The following is a 21,489-nucleotide window of genomic DNA, read 5'->3' on the forward strand; positions in this document are numbered from 1 at the left end:
AAGAAAAAATTCTTAATCACCAGCACAGAGGTTCCTGAACTTTCTTCACTCGTGGCATCTTTAGCGTCTTGTTAATTTTTTCCATAGCTTCCCTAGGGCAAAAGAAATACCTGACAGTTCTGTTTATTAAGTAATTACTTGAAAACAACTTAATAGTAGTAGTTGACATGGTGTTTGACGAATGTCACCATGTGTCCCACAAATTTAAAACTTCTTGCGGTGGCAGTTGGGAAGACTTTCGACTCGTGGCTTTCCTATTTATTGTCCAGGCACTAAGCCCATTTCTCATCTGAAAAGCAGGAGTAATAGTTTCTTTCTCTTTGTGTTGTGGTGAAGATTCCAGACGATTATAAACATTTAGCTGGTACAAACAGTACCATTAGGTATACAAGAAAATTCTGAATTCTGTCACACAAAATGAATCTGTATGATCATCTTCTCTGAAAATATTTACAAATTCCATTGCCCCCTATTAATTAGAGATTACTAATTATCCTAACAAATTATCCCCAAGTTAGTAAGAAGACCCACTCACTTCCTTTTACCTGATAACAGAAATCTTCGTTTAAAAAAACCCACCAAATTGTTTTTTCTATAATCCCATGTTCTTGGCTGCCAGGAACCCCTTCACTCTCAATGTTTATATTCTTGTCTCTGCATTGTCTCACTAGTCTCGAGTGGTTCGTCACTTCCAGATACTTCTATCCCTGCAGTGTTCCATTCTTTATCAAGCTTCTGAATTCAAGCAGGGATCTGGGTTGTCAAGGTAGATTGGACACACCACCCAACACTGTGACTAAGAAACACTTAGTCATCCCTTCGGTAATATTTATTGAGTACCCACTATGTGCCAGTCACTGTGCTAGGGTCTGCACTTGTGATTAATTGTTTCTTTGGTTTAAGAATTTCTTAGTTAAAGCCAAGCCTGCCCCCACTTTAAAAAGTTTCTTTTTATGTTTGGCAAAGTAATGCAACCATAATGTTAAAATGAACAAAACGAAGTCCCCGGGCTCAAAGAGCTTTCATTCTGGTTGGAGGAGACAGAAATAAACAAGTGGACAAGTAAACGCACAAAATGTCAGGCGGTGGTAAGTGCTATGGAGAAACACAAAGCAGGTCAAGGGGACAGAGAGTGATGGGAGTAGAAACACAATGTTGCACAAAGGCGTTAAGAGCCAGCAACCTACAGGAAGTGAGCACAGCATGGATCTTGGGGACATCCAAGGAAGAGTGTTCCAGACATAGCGAACTGCCAACGCAAAGGCCCTGCGCGTGGTGGTGAAATCAAGGAAAGACAAAGAAGCCAGTGTGTCTGGAACACCGTGAACCCAGGAGAGGGGCGGGGAGGAGGACTGAGTGGTGGCAAGGCACGTGGGCGCATGACGAGCACTCTGGAGTTTTACCCCAAGCAAGATGGGGTCGGCGGAAGGCTTTCGGCAGCAGACACACATGTCAAAGACTTGCTCTGGCTGCTGTGGATCACGGCTCTAAGATGGTAAGGGAAGAAGCTGGAGGAGTTAGAAAGTGGCCGTCATAACCCACATGACGGCTGATGGCTGCATGGCTCACGGGGGCTGCGGTGGATGTGGTGTGAACGCATTTCGAAGAGGCATTGACTGGCTTCACTAATGGACTAGATGTGGGTGGGATGTGAGAGCAAGAAATGAATCAAGGTTGTTTTTGAGGATTTTTCCGAAGCAACTGTAAGAATGGAGGCACCATTTACGGGAGGGGAAGACTGGCTAGGTGAGGGAGAGGAGGGGGCAGGGAGGAAATCGTTAGTTTTAGATCTAAGTTTGTGAGGCCTAGTCCTGGCTCTGAATCTGGAGTTCAGGTGAGAAGTCGGGGCAGGAAATGTGAACTGGGGAGTCAACCCCATAGAGACATGAGATGGGGAGAGGTCGCCGTGGGAGGAGTGTGGTTGGGGAAGAGGCGGGGCGTGACTTTGCTCTGGGGCTGTCCAAGTTTTATAAGTTGGGGAGGTGAGAAGGAACCAGCTTTCTGACTGAGAAAGCAAGTTTGGTGTCCTGGAAACCAATTGAAAAGTTTCAAAAATGGGGGCGTAATCAGCCATGTCAAGTAAATGAGTAAAAGGGATGCAGTATTTTGAAGCAACACTATAAAAAAGCACTTGGCATCTAGCTATCAAAATACGGGTTTGCCAGTATTTTAACAGCTCAGAAAACAAATATTTCATGACTTAATATGCTGCTTTCAATCTTTCAAAATATTTCCACATTCATTACAAAGGTTAAGACGGAAAAATATGACAGCAAAACTTCCTGTTGCCCTGGGCGCCAGCACCTATGTATAAAGCCTTTCTCTCTGCTCATCCTGATGACCCAAACTCCAGTCAATGTGCTCAGAGCTTTGGTCTTTACACACATTTGGCTAGTGTTCAAATCACATGACAGATTTTAAACATCACGTTCCACAGAGGGATTCCTTGGTTTTGTTAAAATATTTTCAGAGCAGGAGTGTGGTAGTGCGGTGGCGTGTGTGTCTTTGGACCTGGGTCATTCTCAGGCTCTCTCCATTTGCCTCTCTGCTCACCTTGCATCTACAATCCCACTCACTAACTTGTGTATTGTTTCATTTAGATCTAAAATCCCAGTGAGAAGAAAATATGGCCTTCCTAGAGCCAGGCTAAGCCAGGTCACTTTGAGTGAAGTCTGGCTTTTACACAGCTCCGAGGGCTGTGTCTGTGAAATCTCAATAGTACGGATGCCACTCATTTAGGTTGTGATAATATAGTCTCTCTGAATTTGCGGAATTGTTCTCATGAGTAAGGGAACCCCCCAAAAAACGTTCCCTGCCACCCGCCCGCCAAAACCTAAGCGTTTTAAAACTTGGAAGTTATTCAATATTCCTCTAACTTCTGGGTACAGAAATTTTGTCTTGGATGCCAAAAGCCTCTGGAGTTTGACACATTGTTACACAACGCAGGCCTCTGTGCATCATGACTATAATTACGCACTGACGTTTGTTTTCAGACAGGCCACATTATCAGTCTGTAACGGGAATCTGACTAGTCCATTGAGATTTGGTATATAAAGCCTTCTCAAGTGTAACGAGAAATTTTTACCCTGGGCTTAAAAATTAGTGAGACTGATTCTAAAATCATCCAATGATGTTTACTTAAAAATAATCACTTTTATGGAGTGAAGACGCATTCTTTTTGTCAATTCTGTCTGGGGATGCATGAGGCTCTCACTACTCAAAGTGGGATCTCTAGACCCACAGTATTAAAATAAGTTTCTAAATCCGTGGCCATCAGTGTCACCTGGGGAGCTTGTTAGAAATGCAAGACATCGAGACCCACACTTGCAGACCTACAGTTAGACTCAAATTTTAACACCCTCGCCTGGGAGGAGTGCTGTTTTAAGGAGGGACTGCCCAGGGCTGACTTGGACCTCTTTTCTACCTTTTTGCCTCCCTCCATGATCTCATCAGGCTTATGGCTTTTAACCAGATGCCAGCACTGTGCCTTTAAGAGACAGAGCGCTCTTTGTGCCATATGAGTACACAGCCAGGTGGCCATCTGCAATCCATCAAGAGTCCTCATCAGAACCTGACCGTGCTGGCACCCTGACCTTAGACTTCCAGCCTTCAGAACTGAGAAAATCAATTCCTGTTGTTTAAGCCTGTCTATTGTATTTTCTTATGGTAGCCCAAGCTGACCAAGACAAGCCTAGTTGAAATTCTCAGGAAATGGCCACACCGATGGAGCTGAGGGCCTCAAATGTTACTGGCCATTTAAAAACCCGTTGTGTTTTAACTAATTCTAACAGAACTCCGGCACTACCCAGAAATAATATTCATGCTTCTAAACAAATAGCTGCACATTCCACTCTCCTGTTTAAGTTCTTCCCGAAGATCACACCGTTTGCACACTCAGTATCTTACCAGCTGCTGGGAAATTCCAGCTGACAACTTAGAGCCTCTCTCTCTAGGACCATAGGTGACTAAAATCACAATTATTATCTTTAAAGTCATGATTGGTTCCCCTGCCCCAACTTTTCACTGTACATCCAAATACCTAAATGCCATTTTAAGAACTTAGCTGTGAAGGTTTAAGCAGCAGAAAACCAGAATCACTGGCTTTGTGTTGTGTTGGGGGCAAGTGCAGCTGTCAGAGAACTAGAGAAGCCCCTTGTGGAAATGACCTAGTCAACACTCTACTCCTTTATTATGAAGAAGGTCGGGGATGTTTGTAGATAGTTTGGGGTTTAAATAAGTACTAGTGACCCTACTTGTCTAGCACCTGTAGGCATTATCAAACAAGTAAAGGTGCCAGCAATGACTGACCTACATGTTCAACTGCACTGACCAAGGGGAGTGGGACATAAGGAGCTGAAGGGCTGGGACTACAACCATTATGCCAGTGAGAACTTTATACACATCTCATCTTCATATTTACCTTCAAATTTCTGCATAGAATACATTTAAAGTGCCACCTCTCCAAAGCCAAACATTCTGTAAGTTCCAAATTGTAAAATAACCTATTCGTGTTTCGTATAAATGTTTCTTGTAGTTAAAACCTGTCCCTTTTCTGTATTACAGCACATTTGCCTGCCTTTTCTATAAACCAGGATGTCATGATTTCTATACATGTGCATAACATTTTTAACTAAACTATGTGTTGAATACCTATGTGCCAAGCATACGAAGGACCCACCCCTAACACAAAGAACCAAGTGTGTAACTGTCCAGTCTTACAGATCCTGATGGCCTGTGGCACACAGGTCTATCTCTTGGCCTTAAACTTATTAAGTCAAGATGAATCACCTCATTTATACTTTATGCATCAACTTAACCTGTTTCCGTCAGTGTTTTCTAGCACTAAACTTTTTTAGGGTTTCTACTTAATGTTATCTTTCTAGATTTTTTTTGTAGAGGACAAGACTGCTTTCTGTGATCACTCACCACTAGACCCTTGTGTAGCCTGTCCTCTCCATCTTTATCACCGACAATGATCTAGGGGTTTGAAGAGACACACACACACACACTCTCTCTCTCTCTCCCTCACTCACAGAGTTAATGGATCTTTCATAAGACTGCTCTCTCTCAGATTAGGACCCCCCCCCACCAAATAGCACAAACCATTATATGTTCTTTTGTATACCAGACCAAATGACCACCTTATATGGGAAAAGCAAGCTGTCACCTAGTAATATTCTCCATTTTTGTCAAGATTAGCTTGAAATGTTCCTGAATTGGGAAATTTTGCCCCTTAAGTGACAAAGCCCATTTTTCCATTCATAAGGCAGGTAAAAAAAAAAAAACCCCTCCCATTAAAGCACTACTTAGTTAAAACACACTGAAAAGAGAGATCACAGCTTCACTTTGATGTGCGGTAGACAACAAGGTAATGCTATAAATACACAAACTGTAATATGAAACTGAATTTCATTTTTATGAAGTATTCTGAAATCAAAGATGATACACCTGTATCGGGCACATCCAACAGAAGACTTTGCAATGGTTTGCATTTCCTTTTTATTTATTCCTTGAAACTGCCCCTACTGCAGGTTTCTCACGGATGAAATATGGAACTGAGCAGATTCATTTTTTTCTACAAAATATGGTATAAACTTGCTCAATTTTCTATCTTATTGCTAACAAACCTTACAGGCGCACAGTCTGTAAAATAAACCCCTTAAGGACTGAATGTGTAGAGCATGCTGCAAGGTACAAGAAATAAGCTAAAAATGAGCATATTAACCTACATCTGGACCAACACAGTACTGAATGTTGGCAAACATTTATCACAACACAGGGAAAAATTAACAAAAGGAGATACAGTTCAGTCCTGAAAGGGTTAAATAGAAACCCTAATATATTATCGTTTCTAACCATCCATCCCACATTACAGTGCTTGAAAACAAAGTCAAAAGTCTGGCACAGAAAATTACACACATTTGTTCAGTACTCATCAGAAACAGCTGCTTTTGAAATCAAAAGTAAGTAACTTGGTTAATAATTGAATAGCATTTTGTTTCAAAACGGAACTCCACCCCCACCCCAAGGATTATCTGGTTAAACAGGACTACTTAGTTTAGTTCTAAAAAACTGCATTGGAAAATTTGTGAGGGCACAGATGGTACCAGTTTCCCTAGAAAAACAGAAAGAAAAAAAAAAACCCCAAAAAACTAACCACTTACGATTGTAAATAAGTCTGTGCAGTAAGAGTGACAAACATTTCACTAATCAATATATATATATGAGGATGCCTTTAAGTTGCCACAGTTTAAGAAAAGTCAGCAGCAGGTTAAATATTATACTAGTGTTCAATTCTGAAGCCATTCAAAGTAAAAAGGGCATTTTACATTTAAAGCCTTTAGCTTGCCTTTCCAATCTATGTGACCAATTCAATGCATTCAATGCAACTAAAAATCATCACAGACTCAGCTTCTATGCATATTTTTAGAAATTGCATAGAATCTTTAGAGCATTAAGATATATTTCTAAAACAGAACTTAAAAAAAGAAAAAACACCTCAAATGCACTGTACTTGAACTGAAATAGTTATCATTCTAAGAGAGTTTAGGAGGGAAAATGACCAGCATCTCTAAAAAACACTCCCACTGGGGGAGGGCTGTCCTCTACTATAACCGGAGGACAAGGCTCCTATAAATTATAGGCTGAAGATGACTTATAGATTCATGAAAAAGATTTTTTTTTAAAGCAGCTGACAAAACTGATAAAACAATAAGTGACAACAGACAGCATTTCAGTCTTTAGTTTGTGGTACGCAGATGGCAAAAAATAGCTGGAGAAAATGCCTATATAAGTACATTCTTGGACTTTTCAGAAAAACAAACAGGAAAAGAGTTTATAGTCTAATATCTCAATTACTAAAAGAAATAAAGAGCCCAAATACGATATATTTAAACAGTAAAAAAGCAAAAGTTCATTTTAACAAAGCCATAAACTTGAAAAATTATTTTGTGCTGCAAAACTGGGTGAAGAATAGTTTGTTCCTCGAAAGCATCTCATCTGTTATCAATTAATTTAATATAATTTTGTAACTAAATACCAAGCCTCGGAAGTGGAGGAAACTTGTGGCCCATTAAAAATACAGCAGCACTGAAAACATTTCCACACTGAACAAAAAGCACTGTGTAAAGGCTGCTTGCACGACTCAACAGAGAGGAGAATAAATACTACTCAGAAGTAAGCAAGTTTGTAAGAAAAAGCCAGTAAACAGTTGAAACAAAGAAAAGATAAGGCCACAATGAATTCTGCCCTAGATCACTGAAACAGGTTAAGTGTGAGGCAGGATTAGCTTACCAGAGAAGCTAGTGACTGGAGCAGATTTGGAGAGAGAAGGCTCTGTACAGTATAGTGCAGCCTGCGAGTAATTAAAAAGGCTTGCAGTAAGAGAAAACCACAATAACTTCAATTTAACCACAAACGTGTTAGTTTTACAAATGACTTTCCCCTTGGAAACTGAGGAAAAAGTGATTTAAAGATGTTAGGAAGTGTATTTACAATGGTATAGTCTGAGCAAAAAAATGAGTGATGAGATAGCAAAGCTGAAAAAAAAATGCTACCAATGATGATGTTTAAAAGTCCACCAATGGAAACTTTCAAAATAGCACGGGACACAAGACAGACAATGTTCTGTATGGAAACACCGCAGGACGGGAAACTTTTGCATTCGTAAGGTACTTGTGGCTCCTGTTTTATGGGACAGTAAAAGCTTACCACGATCTAGAGGTAGTTTTTACTCTGAGAAGGACGACTGTTACTCCACTGTGTCCTGTAACATTACACATGTGGTTCTTGTACTAAATGTAGCTCAAGGAATCTGCTGTAATTTCTAAGAAACTGAACAAAGAAAGGCATAACCAAAGTGCAGGAATGGAGGCGACGTAAAACTCGTGAGCTTAGCATGCAAGACCCACACACAACCCTGAATGCAACCAAATCTAACTGAATGAAAACAAATGTTTTCTGAGTAGCAGACATTTATGGAGACACTCAATAATGGGGAAGAGAAGACAAAAAAAGGGGGGCAGGGAAATGAAAAGATAAGTTAGTTACATTTGCATTTTTATAATCTCACAACTATCTGTTTCTAAAGTACTGTCTTCCAGCTATTTTAGTTGACCATCTAATAAGAGCATCTTGTTTTAAAGTTATAATGATGTCTTGGCCTAGGCTACCAAAAAAAAAAGTAAACAAAAACATGCTTTTGCTGAGATTTTCCTCATTATACAATAAGGGCACCATCTACCAATTGGTAGCAAATACTTCTATGATCTTATTGTCATATGCCAACAAGGCAGAAAACACCCTACTGAATGAAATCACTGGGAACATTACAAGTTAAAAATAAAAATGTTTAACTTACACATAATACAAGTTATGTACAAGATTAGGAGGGGGAAAAAAACCTGAACAAATCCTGGAACATGTAGATACACTTAAGCACGGGGAAAGGGAGCAAACACTTCAAACAACAATATGTTCTGTGCCATTAACTCATTAATGACTAAATGGCCACATTTAATTCCATGTAAATGTTAGAACTGATTGGATCGCCACTATAAATACATAAAAAAAAAAAAAAAAAAAGAAGAAGAAAAAAGAACTGCCAAGTGTCTGAGAACAGAGACTAAGTTAACGTACATACTGCATGTATTGCAGGCAAGGCAGAGGCATTTTTTAAAGCTTTTGCACAGACTTCATATAATCTTAAAAAAAATATGCAGGCCTTTACAAGATTTGACTTGCTGAAATCAAAAAAATTTCAACTCATGAAAAGTCCTAAGACTTCAGCTTAAAAAAAAAAAAAAAATAAAAACAGTTCCAGCCTTAGACCAAAAGAACCTGGAAGAGTATGGTATTTAGATTAAACAAGCATGGTCTGGCTTGGAGCCTGAAAGTATTTAAGAGCAGAAGCTCGAAGAGAGGCAGGGAGAAAACAACTTATTTGATAACAAAGGTGTACTATATACGGTGATACAAAAAAGGCCTGGTGAAAATGTACCTTTTACTAAAGCTTATACAAGTTTCTTGGTCCGTAAAAACTATGTTAGATTTGTGTCTTCTAGTTTGATTAACTTTTATTCCAGCCACATCTCTATTTCTTGCCCATTTAAACAAAACCAAACAAAAACCAACCAACCGAAAATAACAGCTGAAAAAAATCAATTTCCAATAGTTTGTACATTTTGATGTTTGTTTGTTTGTTTGTTTTGTTTTACTGTGGCTTCTGTACTTCAAATCAGCACTTGCAGGTAATGGGGTTTTTGAATAATATCACCTGGTATGAAAAGTTTTCCCAAGAAACCACAAAAGATTGTTCACTTTTTCTTTTTTTGTCAACATTTTGCTGCATTCAAGTCAGTTTAAGTCCTAGCAGTGAGACGGTAGTTAGGACACCACTGTTGCTGTAGATGTGACATTGGTTGAATTTGTGCTGACATTTGTGTAGCTCCCCTCGCTGTTTGTGTTTGATTCATTGGGGGGCACTTGGCTTGAGTTGGCTCGAAGGATTGCTCCTGCTGCACTGCAGTGTGGCCGTGGCCCCGGTTCTGGTGTGTAGGTAAAGGTAAGGCTGGTGGAATAAATGATTCCATCATTTCGGACCAAAGTTACTGGAACCTGAACTGGCTGCCGGACCCATCTCCAACCTTCTCGGAATGCAGAAATGTCTGGGACAACACAGAGCATACTCTCTCCACATCTGAGGAGGAAATATATATCACTTAAAAGCGAGGCAAATTTTAGAAGTGAAACTTAGAAACTAGGTTGTTTAATATATTACAATTGGAATCAGGAAAGAATCTCATTTACCCACCCCCGCCACAAACTGTGGATAATGTAAAGTTTTGTCAAATACCTGTACATAGTTTCCGCTTCTACATCCCCAAACCACACTCGTAAATTTGGAGTGAAATTCTGTCCTGTAAGTTCAAGCATTGCTACGTCCCCACCGCCATTCAACTGCAATTCACAAAAAATCAAAACAATTTCATTACTCATTACAGCGCGCAGATTAGTTTTTCATTCAATTATCATTTGCAAAAAAATGAATAATTAAAATGCTTCTTTTAAATGACATGATTATAAAGACAGAGTGAGCTAAAAACATCAAGAGAATATACAAGTTGGTTTTAAGTTTATTATTTCCATATTTTTAAAACAAATGATGTAACTAAATCCCCAAATCACAGGATTTAGAGAAATATCAAAATTATTCTGAAAAAAAATTTGCCAAGTCATAGCTAAGAGAAATTGCAAATAAATAAAAGGCAACTTGTGAGTAAGTGGTCTCACCTGAAGACTTTCTACGACAGGCACAGGTGTGACAGGGGCAAGGACAGGGCCCATCCCCTCATAAAAGGTATACTCTGCCTTATCCGTACTAATGATTGTCCAGGAAGCTCCATCATTTATCATCTCTTTATTTGGTTCTTTTGGGCATGGAGTGGCCTTATGAAGAAAGAATGTTTAGAAACTGAGTTTTACATGCATTATAGTATAAGACAATTTTAACAAGTAACACTCACAGACTAGAGTTAACATGGCGAGAATTTAGTACAAATTTATAAACTTCCCAAGCATGGTCCTTTGCCAATTCTTAAATAAACATAAATAGAATATTAACAAGAAAACCTTACATAGAGTAGTTATTATAATATGAAATATTTCAGTGACATATTAACTTATAATACCTTTCAGAATAACCATTTAAGAGTGCACCAGCACCTGTATAATTTCTTAAATAAAAGATCAGTATCTGTGATGTGAATAGCTGCTTAAAACTCTTTAGGGATCCCTAAGAAAGAGAGAGAATAGGTGCCTCTACTGCTCAGAAAACAGCTAGAAACTTATGCATTTTCTAAAGGAGTGACCCAGACATGAACTAAAAATCCCCAACTGCTACCTTAAGACACGTAGACCAGTCCATCAGTGCTGGGCTGAAACGGCTGTGTGGCCGTCTCCCTGGAACAGATCTCCAGATGTTTACAAAGAAGTTTCACATCAAAGTATAACTCTCCTATTAAATCATTTGCCCATGTCGTAAATGTCCTGATGAAAGCCTTCTGAGTAAATGTAGTTAAAAATAGCTTTTGAAATATGTCGTCATTGCTATCTTGGAAGACCTCAATATAAATGTGATGAGAATTATGAATCCTCTCCCAAAATATGCATGCATCTACACACAATGTGTGCACAGAGCTCTCGTGGACTCTCTGAACATCCAACACCGATTTTTAAATAATCTGAAGGGCTTTCCCCCAAAACTAGATGCTAATTGTTTCTCTGAGAATGTTTTTGCATTGAGTTCTTCCCTGAGGTAGGATGCCTGCCATGTCTGAGGGCCGTGTGGGTTAAGGATCCTGGAACTTGAGATAAATATCTAAACACAGTTTCATGTATCTGGATACAATTAATACTGAACAAGAGGTTCATGTTTCTGTGTAGTCTACACATTTTAGATTTCACAAGTAATTTAAAAACATACCTGAAACTGAATTATTCTTTCTTGTGAAAGGCACAAGTACATTCTTTCTGTATCCTTAAGGTAAAATGCACATTTATGGAGTTGTGACACAGGATCATCTGCATCCAGTAATGCGGTCTGCTTATCAACTTTCCTAATTATCTATATTTCGACAATTAAAAAAAAAAAAAAGTCATCATATATGGAGAATTCTTGTTATATATAATGTCAAGAGTACACAGGAAGCTATGTAATACATCTGTTATTTGTCATATACCTACATATACAAAAACATTTACAAACAATAAGACTAAGTTAAAAATACTTTTAGATTGCAAGCATGTTAGAATGTGGAAGTAGTTAATTTGTTCCATGAACATCTGAAAGATAGGGCAAGTAAACACTTGTTTTCTAGATCAGTCCATTTCAAACTTTAATGTGCTTATAAATCATCTAGGGTTCTTGTTAAAAATACATCTGTTCTGACCCTACAGATCTTGTGTGTGGCCTCCCAATCTGTATTTTCAACAAATATCCAGCAGTTAATCCTGTTGGTCTATATGAGTAGCAAGTTCAGATGACTTTTCCAATAAAATACAATGGCAAATAATCCAACATCAAAGGAAAAACCATCTCTAAAGGCTAACATGGGTGTAGCAGTCAGTGCAGTCCATTATCCAACATCCACTAGCTATCATTTTTCAGATTAGAAATGGGCTCAGAGAGGTCAGTTAAGTTCCTCGAAATCACCTAGTTGGTAGCTGAGGGACTGAGTCCAGAGCTGGCTGCCTGCCCAGCCTGAACTCTTTCCATCACATTACAAGCTTATAATCCAAATATTCCACAAAACATACATGGATATCTGAAAGATAATCCTACCAAACCTTAGATGTCACTTGTCACATAGAAGGTCATCACTAAGTGTTTGATGATTATGAAGATCACTCCCAACAGCATACAAACATGTTATAACTATCTAAAATCAAAAGAAAACCCTTCCTTGTCTACTGTCTCTGTGCCTCCCCCTTACCACCCCATTTACCTTTCCCCCTTTATAGAAAACTCCTCTTTCTTACCATCCAATCTCCTCAACTCTCCAGCCTTTTGTCTCAAAGCATCCATATCATTGCTTGTCAAGGCCACCAAGACTTCCAGACAGATGAATCCCATGGGCATTTCTCTGTCCCCATCTTAGCAGCTTTCTCAGATGCATCTGACACAATCTCCTTTCAAGGAGACCCTTGCTCTAAACGGCCTTTACAGGCCCTAGAGCCAAGTCCTCAAACGTCTTCTGCTCTCTCCATACCCCATACTTTCCAGACTAGAGGCTGCCAACTCCCAAATTTAAATCTGCAGCCCTACCTACTCTCCTGCACTCAACTTGTATATTTAACTACTTAGTCAATAGTTCCACTTAAGATGTTCGCTTTCTCAATCTTAATCAAAAACAGAATTTATTTCCTCCTAAATGTGAACATTCCCCAGCTCAATCAAAGGCACCATCGTTCACTCAATTCAAAAATCTTGCTGCCATCCTTGACTCCTTGCTTTCTCTTACACCCCACCATCCAATCTTTCGACAAATTCTGATGGGCCTACTTTCATATCAGTCAGTCACTTCTCATGCCCTTACTACTATAATGCCAGTCTAAGATAATATATATCATCAACTCTTGCCTGAATTGTGGCAAAAGCCCAACTACCTGTCTCTCTATTTCCACTGATACACCCTCATGTTCCCTTCTCCACAGAGCAACCAGAATTATCCTTCTAAATAAATATCAGACATTTCTTGTTTAAAACCCTCTAGTGGCCTCCTATCATACACAGATAATATAAAGTCTTTACTCTAGATTAGCGGTCTCCAACCTTTTTGGCACCAGGGACCGGTGCTCCTATGAGAATCTAATGCCTGATGATCTGAGGTGGAGCTGAGGCGGTGATGCTAGTGCTGGGGAGCGGCTGCAAATACAGATGAAGCTTCACTCACTCACCCGTCGCTAACCTCCTGCTGTGCGGCCTGGTTCCTAACAGGCCATGGGACCGGTACCAATCCACGGCTCAGACGTCTGCTCTAGACACAGAGGAACTTTACAAGATAACGTCTCTGATTACTCCAAAACACTATGCAAATTCTCTATCCATCCTTTTCTAACCTGCCTTTTTGATCATTTGTATTAACCTTTTAATATATTATATGGGTATTTCTTTAGCTGATTTTTGATTATCTCCCTATCAAAATGTAAGCTCCATGAGGACAGGAAGTCTGTCTTGCTCACCTGGCACACCGAAGGTTCATGACAATTTGCATTATGCATGTGTGCATGTAGGACTGTAATACTTTGCTCAGAGTTCTGTGAGGATTGATTAATATATATGTAAAGGTACTTAGAACAGTGCTGTTAATATTATGCACTACTGCTGACTTTTATCACTTGATTCACATCTCACTTATGTCCAAAGGTTTTTCTTCAGCTAAGCCACAGCTATAAAAAGTCTCAATCTTTAAGTTAACATTCTTCATATTTACACATTTTTAGCTCTGTAGTTTAATAGAATTTGTCATTCTACTTATACCGCCACGAATTTTTGAGTTTAAAGGGAGCCAGTACACTTTAGCAATTTTAGCTTCTAAGCTAGTCTATAAGACTAATTAAGCTTGAGCAAAATGTTTCAATTCAATGCTAAAATCTTAAAGCTGTATTTAAATTTAACAAGGATTTTAGAGAAATTATTAATTTTTGAATGGTGTAAGTCTAAAGCTTCCTATAAGTGCACAAGCACTCACTTGTGCTTCTCCCATCACGTAAGAGGCAAGACTTGTCTACGGCACCATTGCCTGCGTACCCGCTGCTTCCCCACAGCAAGTAATAACAACCACATCAAGGACAGTGGCCACGCTGGGTTCAGTTTTATTCCCCACAATTAATTCTCTGCAGGAAGACACTGCTGAACATCCTAGCTCTCACCACTAAAGAAACCAAAAATGTCCACTACTATTTGGCATCAAAAACTTGCTTTGATCCTTTCTAACTACTAAGAGGAAAGAAATCTGAGAAACCAGGTAGTATGAATGTCATAACTTAAGCTATGTGTGTAGTGAATTCTACATTCATTAAATATGAAGGGTTACTCCAACCAGCTCTCTCTCCTCTATGCTGACTTTGTAAATTGTTGGTACAGTATTTACCATATTTCTGAGGTAAACTAGATACAGCCCTTAAGAACAATAAACATATCTTATCTGTATTCCTAGCACTGTGCCTGTTAAGTACCCAGTAAATGTTGACTAAGTTTATCTTACTGATTAGCTTATCTAACAGATTTTTAAATGTCCCCACACCTCTGGAGTGTCTGACAGCCTTGTGGATGTGGGGTAGATGACTGACTGGTATTTCTGGTTAGTGGCTAGACCTACATAGAATGCACCTGTTTTGAGAGGATTTCTCACTAGAACATTTATCACATTGAAACTTGGTCTTAGAGAGACACTGTTTTCCAAGAAAAAATCTCCAATAAAGCTCACATTCTAGAAAGCATTTAAAGCACCTTTTAGGTATTAAGGCAGTATTAGACTTCTCAAAAGCATATGAAAGCTACAAACGCCTCCTATGAAAAATACGCCTTCACTGAAAACTGTAAATGGAGGTGCAGGGGCACGGCAAGTGCTGCAGACTGTCTAAAGCCTATCTATGACTTTGAGGAAACTAATTCCTCACTCACAGAACTTCCAGAAAGACGTATTTACCAGTATGTTAGAAAAGCACTGCAGCTTTTTGTAAGGCAGCCTTTTAAGGGCAACATTTTTATAATTAGAGCCACGCAGTTTTGAGTGCTGAAAATATTCAATTAAAGATGACTTTCAAACAATGCAGACCACTGGTCTTTACATGAAACTGTAAGCGAAACACTATTTTTAACATCTGAGTCTAACTCTTACAAGTAGTTCATATATAAGCCATTACTGATCAGAGGCATAAGCCTCTGAATTGTGCTTCTGTGGTACAAGCATTTAATGCCAGAGTAGATAAGCGTTATCCTCAGAACAGAGTGACACATAATGAATAAGAGTAGAACTCAAATAAATGTCGATTTGGTTTGGTTTGTTTGTGTTTTTCCCTTTTTTATATTCTTTTTTCCCTACCTTTACCCTTTTTATTATAATGTCTCAGTTTCAAGGTTTTATAAATTAATATTACTACACATATTTTATATTAAGTTGAAATGAAAAAAAAAAATCACCTTGTACAATCATGACATAGAAAAAAAAAGAGAAAGAAATGATATTTACTTAGATAATAACAGATCAACCTAGTCCCTGCTGAAATAGTCCCAGAAAACATAAGCCAATGAATATTTCACCAAAGGAATAAATATAAAGCCATATTAAGGAACAGTAATACTAAACGTTCTCCCATTCACCCAACCCTCTCAATCAGACCTTGAATTAAACTTACTCGTAAAGTCTCCTCCATCTTTAACATAACTAAATTGTATTAATTTTTAGAAAAAGAGGGGAATTATGGGGGAAGGAATAGAAGGGGCTTTTGCTTTCATTTTGCTAAGAAAAGTAGTTTTTAAAGTTTCGTGATCTTCCTAGTGAAAAAAAGAAGCCCAAAATGCATACTGCCTCTTCCAGGGTAAGAAATATCAATTTAATTTTTAATAAATCTATCTTCTTGTGAGAAAGTAAAATAGTAAAAATTATGCTTTTATTTCTAAAGAAATACAAATGTCAATGCATTTGAAAACTTGGTCCTATGTTGGGATGCAGCAGGTACTACAAAAAATGAATACAGTGGATCTGCATTAAGAAATCATAATGTAATTTTATAGTGCCCTCTATTGAACATGTTCAGATATACAACCAAAAAAGGAAAAGAGCACCAAAACTTATTAGAAATAACACAACAGGAAGTTGTTAAGAATGCAATCATAAAGACTGGCTAATTGTCTTGAAGTATTTTTTTAAATAAGGTGGGGAACCACTGTCAATTATAAATAGCAGTGATCACTGATACCACTTTTTAAATTAAAAAGCATGAAACTGAGGTATATTTTTACATTTGAATGTTGTGGTTTTTCTGTTTTCTTAATTTTTACTACACATATTACTAAAGCAAAAGTAGGACCCATACCAGTCTCGGGAGTGCCATGCCAGTAACCGAACATACAAGTTTGACCGTTTGTCCATAATGGATATAGCCATCACGAACCGTGAATTCTTCTCCTTCTGATTCATCATCATCCACTGCAGTGGAGCAGAAAGAAAGATCAAATTATTGTCTTTTAGAATTCATTAATCTGCTAAGGAGAACAACAAAACAATAAATCCCTATGTCTTATTATCAAAAGGAATTTAACAATTTCACACTAAAAACATTAAATGCACATTTTTATACTCACAGAGATGAATGTAAAATGCTCCCCACTGCTGAGAACTGGCATGGAAATTACCTCCTTCGACATGTAAGTACCTGGTGCTAACTGTCTGGGATCGAAGTCGATTAAACAGAGCCACCTTTGTTCCAGAGGCAATGCATACTGCAGAGGAAAAAACAGCTCTTGTTTACATGAAAATATGAGACAGAGGAACATTTAATAGGAAAAATGACCCAGTTTCTTCAACGAATAAATGATAAGGAAAAAAGGCTGGATGGATGGGGAGAGAAGAAACTATTACAGATTAAAATGTATAAATGTTGTTTGGATCCAGTTTTGAATAAGTCAAATGTTAAAATAACCACGAAAACACAACTATAAAATGATATTTCTGAGACAATGAGATAAATATGCACATGGATTGGCTTTTAGATGGCATCAAAGAGCTGTCAAAGTTGTTACATATAATGATGTTTAAAAAGAAAGTTATCTGTTAGAGAACTACTATTGAAAAATGGTGGTTGAAAGAAAGGATAGGATGTCTGAAATTTACATTAAAATATCTCGGCAGGTGGAAGAGGAAGAGGAGTTAGTGGTTGAGGTGATAATGAAACAGTTGGTAAAAACCTGTTGAGGCCCGGTGGATGGTCACCTTACGTTATTGTCTCCATTTTACAAGTTTGAAAGTTTTCATAATAAAAAATCAAAATTAAAAAAAAAAAAAAAACGGGTGTAGGGGTTGCGATATTTAATTCAAATAAACAGCATCTGTCTTTGGTAATCTAAAAATGTGCTGATGAGACAGCAGTTTCTGTCAGAGTAATCATGTTAAGAATTTTGTTTACATTCTCAGGACCACCTTCCAAAGCCCAAGTGATACAAGTGTTTCTCAGAGGTGCTTTTAACACTCTTGGTAGATCAATTCTTTGTGGAAAGGGAAGTACCTTCACCCAACCGAGACATTCAATGCTAATATCACTCCCTCCCTCACTTTAACTAACTGCAAGAAGTAAAAGAGCTTCCATTTTTCCAAATGCCTCTGGGGAGCAGTGAAGAACTCTGAAAACGACTTCCTTAGAGCAGAAGGTATTGTCCATTTTTTCTCTATTGCAATAGTACTGAATCTATCTTTACTACTTTAAACTAGTGTCAAGATGTTTCTCTTTAACACCTCCAATTTACAGAAAATACATTATACTACACCAAGGAAATGAACTTAGCAAAATCCGGCATGTGAAAATCTCTTATGTACAACCCCCTTCTCACCCCAAAGACAATAAAGCAGCAATAATAAATGATCTTGACATTTTCAGATAAAGTGAGGGACACAAAAATATTAGTAAAGAATGAATTGGCTATCAAAAAGTAATTTTTAATTAAAAAAAAAAACCAGTTCAATTTATCTTATTAATTTGTGGTAAAAGTTAGGGACAAAAAAAAGAAACCTGAAGTAAACATACAGTCAGCATTTTTCAACGACTGCTTCTTTTTGGAAGGTTTGGAGATGACTTTTATCCGCTTGCTGAGGAACACACCGATGTCATCACTGTTGCCATAGAACATCTTCACAGACAACATGAAGTGCTTTCTCTTGTCGGAATCAGATATGTACAATGTTTTGGCCGTGCAATAGTTCTGTGAAAGGAAAGTTTTAATAGCACCAAAACCTTGCTGGTTATGTACCTATAACTCAGTATGGCCGTGACTTGGTTTGATCAAACTTAAATGCAATAATTTCAATGAAGAGCTGATAAAACCTACTATAACAATTACTGAAATTAATTTCTGAAGACAGTACGGTCTCTCTTATCAAGTAATAAAATACTAACATTTTACCCTCTAAAAGACTTTTTAAAAACAATCTTTCCTTGTTTCATATAGTTCTACATCTATATCACAGAATTATCAATACTACAGTGTTAATTTAAACAAAAAGAATTTTACTGTAAAGAAAACATATAAATAATGCTATCGGAATTTAATCGAATTACAGATTAAATGATTAATCGAATTACAGATTAAATGTAGAAAATTTTAGGAGTGGTTCTTCCCAAAACAGTTCACATACTGCGGACACTAGAGTAACCACCTGTATGTCTGAGGAAAACAATGTCAGTGCCAACTGGACACGTATAAAACATCTTATACTGGAAATGGTTTATATGAGTATACTTTAAAGCACTCTTTTGCCCAGTGAGATCATTCATACTGTATTACCAAAAGAACTGAATTTAAAGGTACTAGAAAAACTAAACACAGCAAGATATGATGTCAGTTTCCTGGAAAATAAATGCTGATACATATATGATAATTATAAAATATTTCCTATTCCCTTGGTCTCTGTGAGTTAGGGAAGGGACTAAATTATTGATCTCTTTTTCTAGATTGGATAAATGATGCTTAAATACAGCTTAAGAATTTAAAATATCTGAATTATATTTTTTAAAAGATCAATACTTTAAAATTGGGCTAAATCAGTCTCTTTCACTTCTTCTGCTGTGTATTTCTTTTAAAAAGCAGGGCAAATGCCACTCATTTAAGAAATAAGCTAATGTGTTCTAGGTTTTTAATCTTTAAGTTTTACTTACAGGAAATTTTAGTAGAACAAAAATAATGCCATAGTTTATTTCATTTCTCAAAAGCAAAGATATATAAGAAAATTTAGATGCCATCTTAAATAATTTATACTCAATTTTAAGTTTTTATAAACCCAAAAGTGTGGTAAAAGCCATGAGACTTTGCTCTATAGAAGACAGAATTAAGATAAAACTAATCATAGTACATAGTAATAAGAAAAATAAAAACAACAGCACTTTGCATTCACACAGATCCTTTCACCCAAAGATCTCCAAGCGCTTCAGAGATGCTGTGGTGGGAGCCATGAGTAAATACTTTAAAAAGCACTGACGGTCAAATTAAGCCTAAACTATGAAATTGTTCTGCAACGTAAGACAAAGCCTAGGAAAATGGGTTATCAATATTCTAAAGCAGACAGTCAGATGAACAAAAATGAAATATGTACCTAAATGAAGGCAATTACATTCTAATGGGAAGATTTTAAAATGTTAAGATCACTAATTTGAGTGTTAACATTAAGGGATATGATCAATATCAGAAAAAAATAATGAAACAGCAAAAATAACAAGATAGATTTGCAAAAAGCAAAGGAAAAAAGACCAGAGAAGGTTGGATCTGCACACAATGGGCATTATTTTGTTTAGAAAAAGCGAACACACATATATGTCCTTGGAAAAAAGGGAAATATATGCCTAATTACAAAAAAGATCATACCTGAGATAATTTTATTAGAACTATCAAAAAAAGAAATACAAGGCCACTGACCATGAACTAATCAATTTTCATAAGAAAAAAAGAAGTCGCTGACTCAAAAAGAAGTATTGTGGTTTTAATAAAGTAAATAAAAACTAAAGTTACACTGGGCTAAATTAGCTAACAAAATCCTAGAAAATGGCATATAAGTCTTTTTATAAATAATGAAAAACAACTCAAACATTTGCCTTGAAATGAAAAATACCAGATCTAACACTGCAAAAGTACTGTAGAAATATTTAAATAGTAAAATTTGAATTATAGAAACAAAATAAAGCTAGCAAGAGAGGTATAAGGGATGTAATTTTTTAAAATAAGAAAAGCACAAGTGTTCTAATTAGGTAAATAATTCACATGTTGTACAGCTTACCTAGCTCCAACTATGTAAGATGTAAAATTGAGAAAGTAAATATTTAACAAATTAATAACACCATTAATGAAATCTCAGATCTAAAATATGGTCAAATGTCATAACCTTTATAAAAATAAGGGCTACATATACTAGAGCTCTGCTGTAGTGAATATTAAAATAAAAATACGCAATAATGTAAAATAAATATTCCTTCTTTTTCAGTAATGATGAATTGTACCATTCAGTAACAGACTGTTAAAAGAAAATACGATTGCCTTAAATGAATAGAGGTTCTCTGAGACAGGAGCAAAGTGTTCTTTCTGAAACTAAGCATCCCCACGGCTTGGGCCACCTTTGCCTACCTGGCCCCAACCATAACCATCTTCTTATGCCTTTATGCCCCAAGCACATGATGATGTTGTTCTTACTGCCTGGAACGCCTTCTGTTGACTCTGAACAAATCTTATTTTACACAGACTTCTCTAATAGCATTTTTCATTTCAGCTAAATATTAACATATGATTCTGGCTTATAAGCACTGTACTATCTTATGAGTAGGTTTTTAATATAATATTAATGCTTGAGCTCTCTCTCAAGTATTCCTTTCCTCTTCTGTGAATTTCTAGGGCTTGGGGAAAGGATATAATGGTAAAGTTGAAGCTATACTCAGCTGTGACGCTGGGAAAGGCAAGTGGGGATGCTGTTTGGTATCACTCCCCTTAAAACTGTTGAGAGCTAGAATTGGTTAAAGAGAGCAGTGAAGTTCAATTAACATAGTTAAATACATTGGTTGCTAGAATCCCTGGCTTCTAATTACATCTAATAATTATTCATAATACCAAATGTCGAGATGTAAGCTTGGAGATAAATAACTCTGAGACTTTCTACATAAGAGGAAAATAGATGAGATATAGCTAAGGCCTACTGGATCAACTCACCACTTAAATATATCCTTTGGCCCAAA

General features: G+C 37.2%; 1 protein-coding gene across 7 annotated transcripts in view; it reads right to left on the bottom strand.

Moving 5' to 3' along the window:
* Positions 1-5,480: 5,480 nt before the first annotated feature.
* Positions 5,481-21,489, bottom strand: part of RBPJ (recombination signal binding protein for immunoglobulin kappa J region) — a 96,470-nt gene continuing 80,461 nt past the window's right edge. For 3 of the 7 annotated variants that reach the window (XM_015594988.2, XM_015594989.2, XM_015594990.2), the window contains 7 exons: positions 18,304-18,478; positions 16,868-17,005; positions 16,600-16,712; positions 11,483-11,623; positions 10,291-10,446; positions 9,854-9,957; positions 9,385-9,697 (listed from right to left, as the gene is read on the bottom strand). In XM_015594988.2, the coding sequence (XP_015450474.1) occupies positions 9,385-9,697; positions 9,854-9,957; positions 10,291-10,446; positions 11,483-11,623; positions 16,600-16,712; positions 16,868-17,005; positions 18,304-18,478 (1,140 nt within the window). Of the gene's footprint in view, positions 9,698-9,853; positions 9,958-10,290; positions 10,447-11,482; positions 11,624-16,599; positions 16,713-16,867; positions 17,006-18,303; positions 18,479-21,489 lie in introns of all 7 variants that reach the window. The other 4 variants (XM_006918949.3, XM_006918951.2, XM_015594986.2 and 1 more) reach the window with 2 other exon arrangements.

This window comes from Pteropus alecto, unplaced genomic scaffold (assembly GCF_000325575.1).
Source record: "Pteropus alecto unplaced genomic scaffold, ASM32557v1 scaffold5, whole genome shotgun sequence".
In the NCBI taxonomy this organism is placed as follows: domain Eukaryota; kingdom Metazoa; phylum Chordata; class Mammalia; order Chiroptera; family Pteropodidae; genus Pteropus; species Pteropus alecto.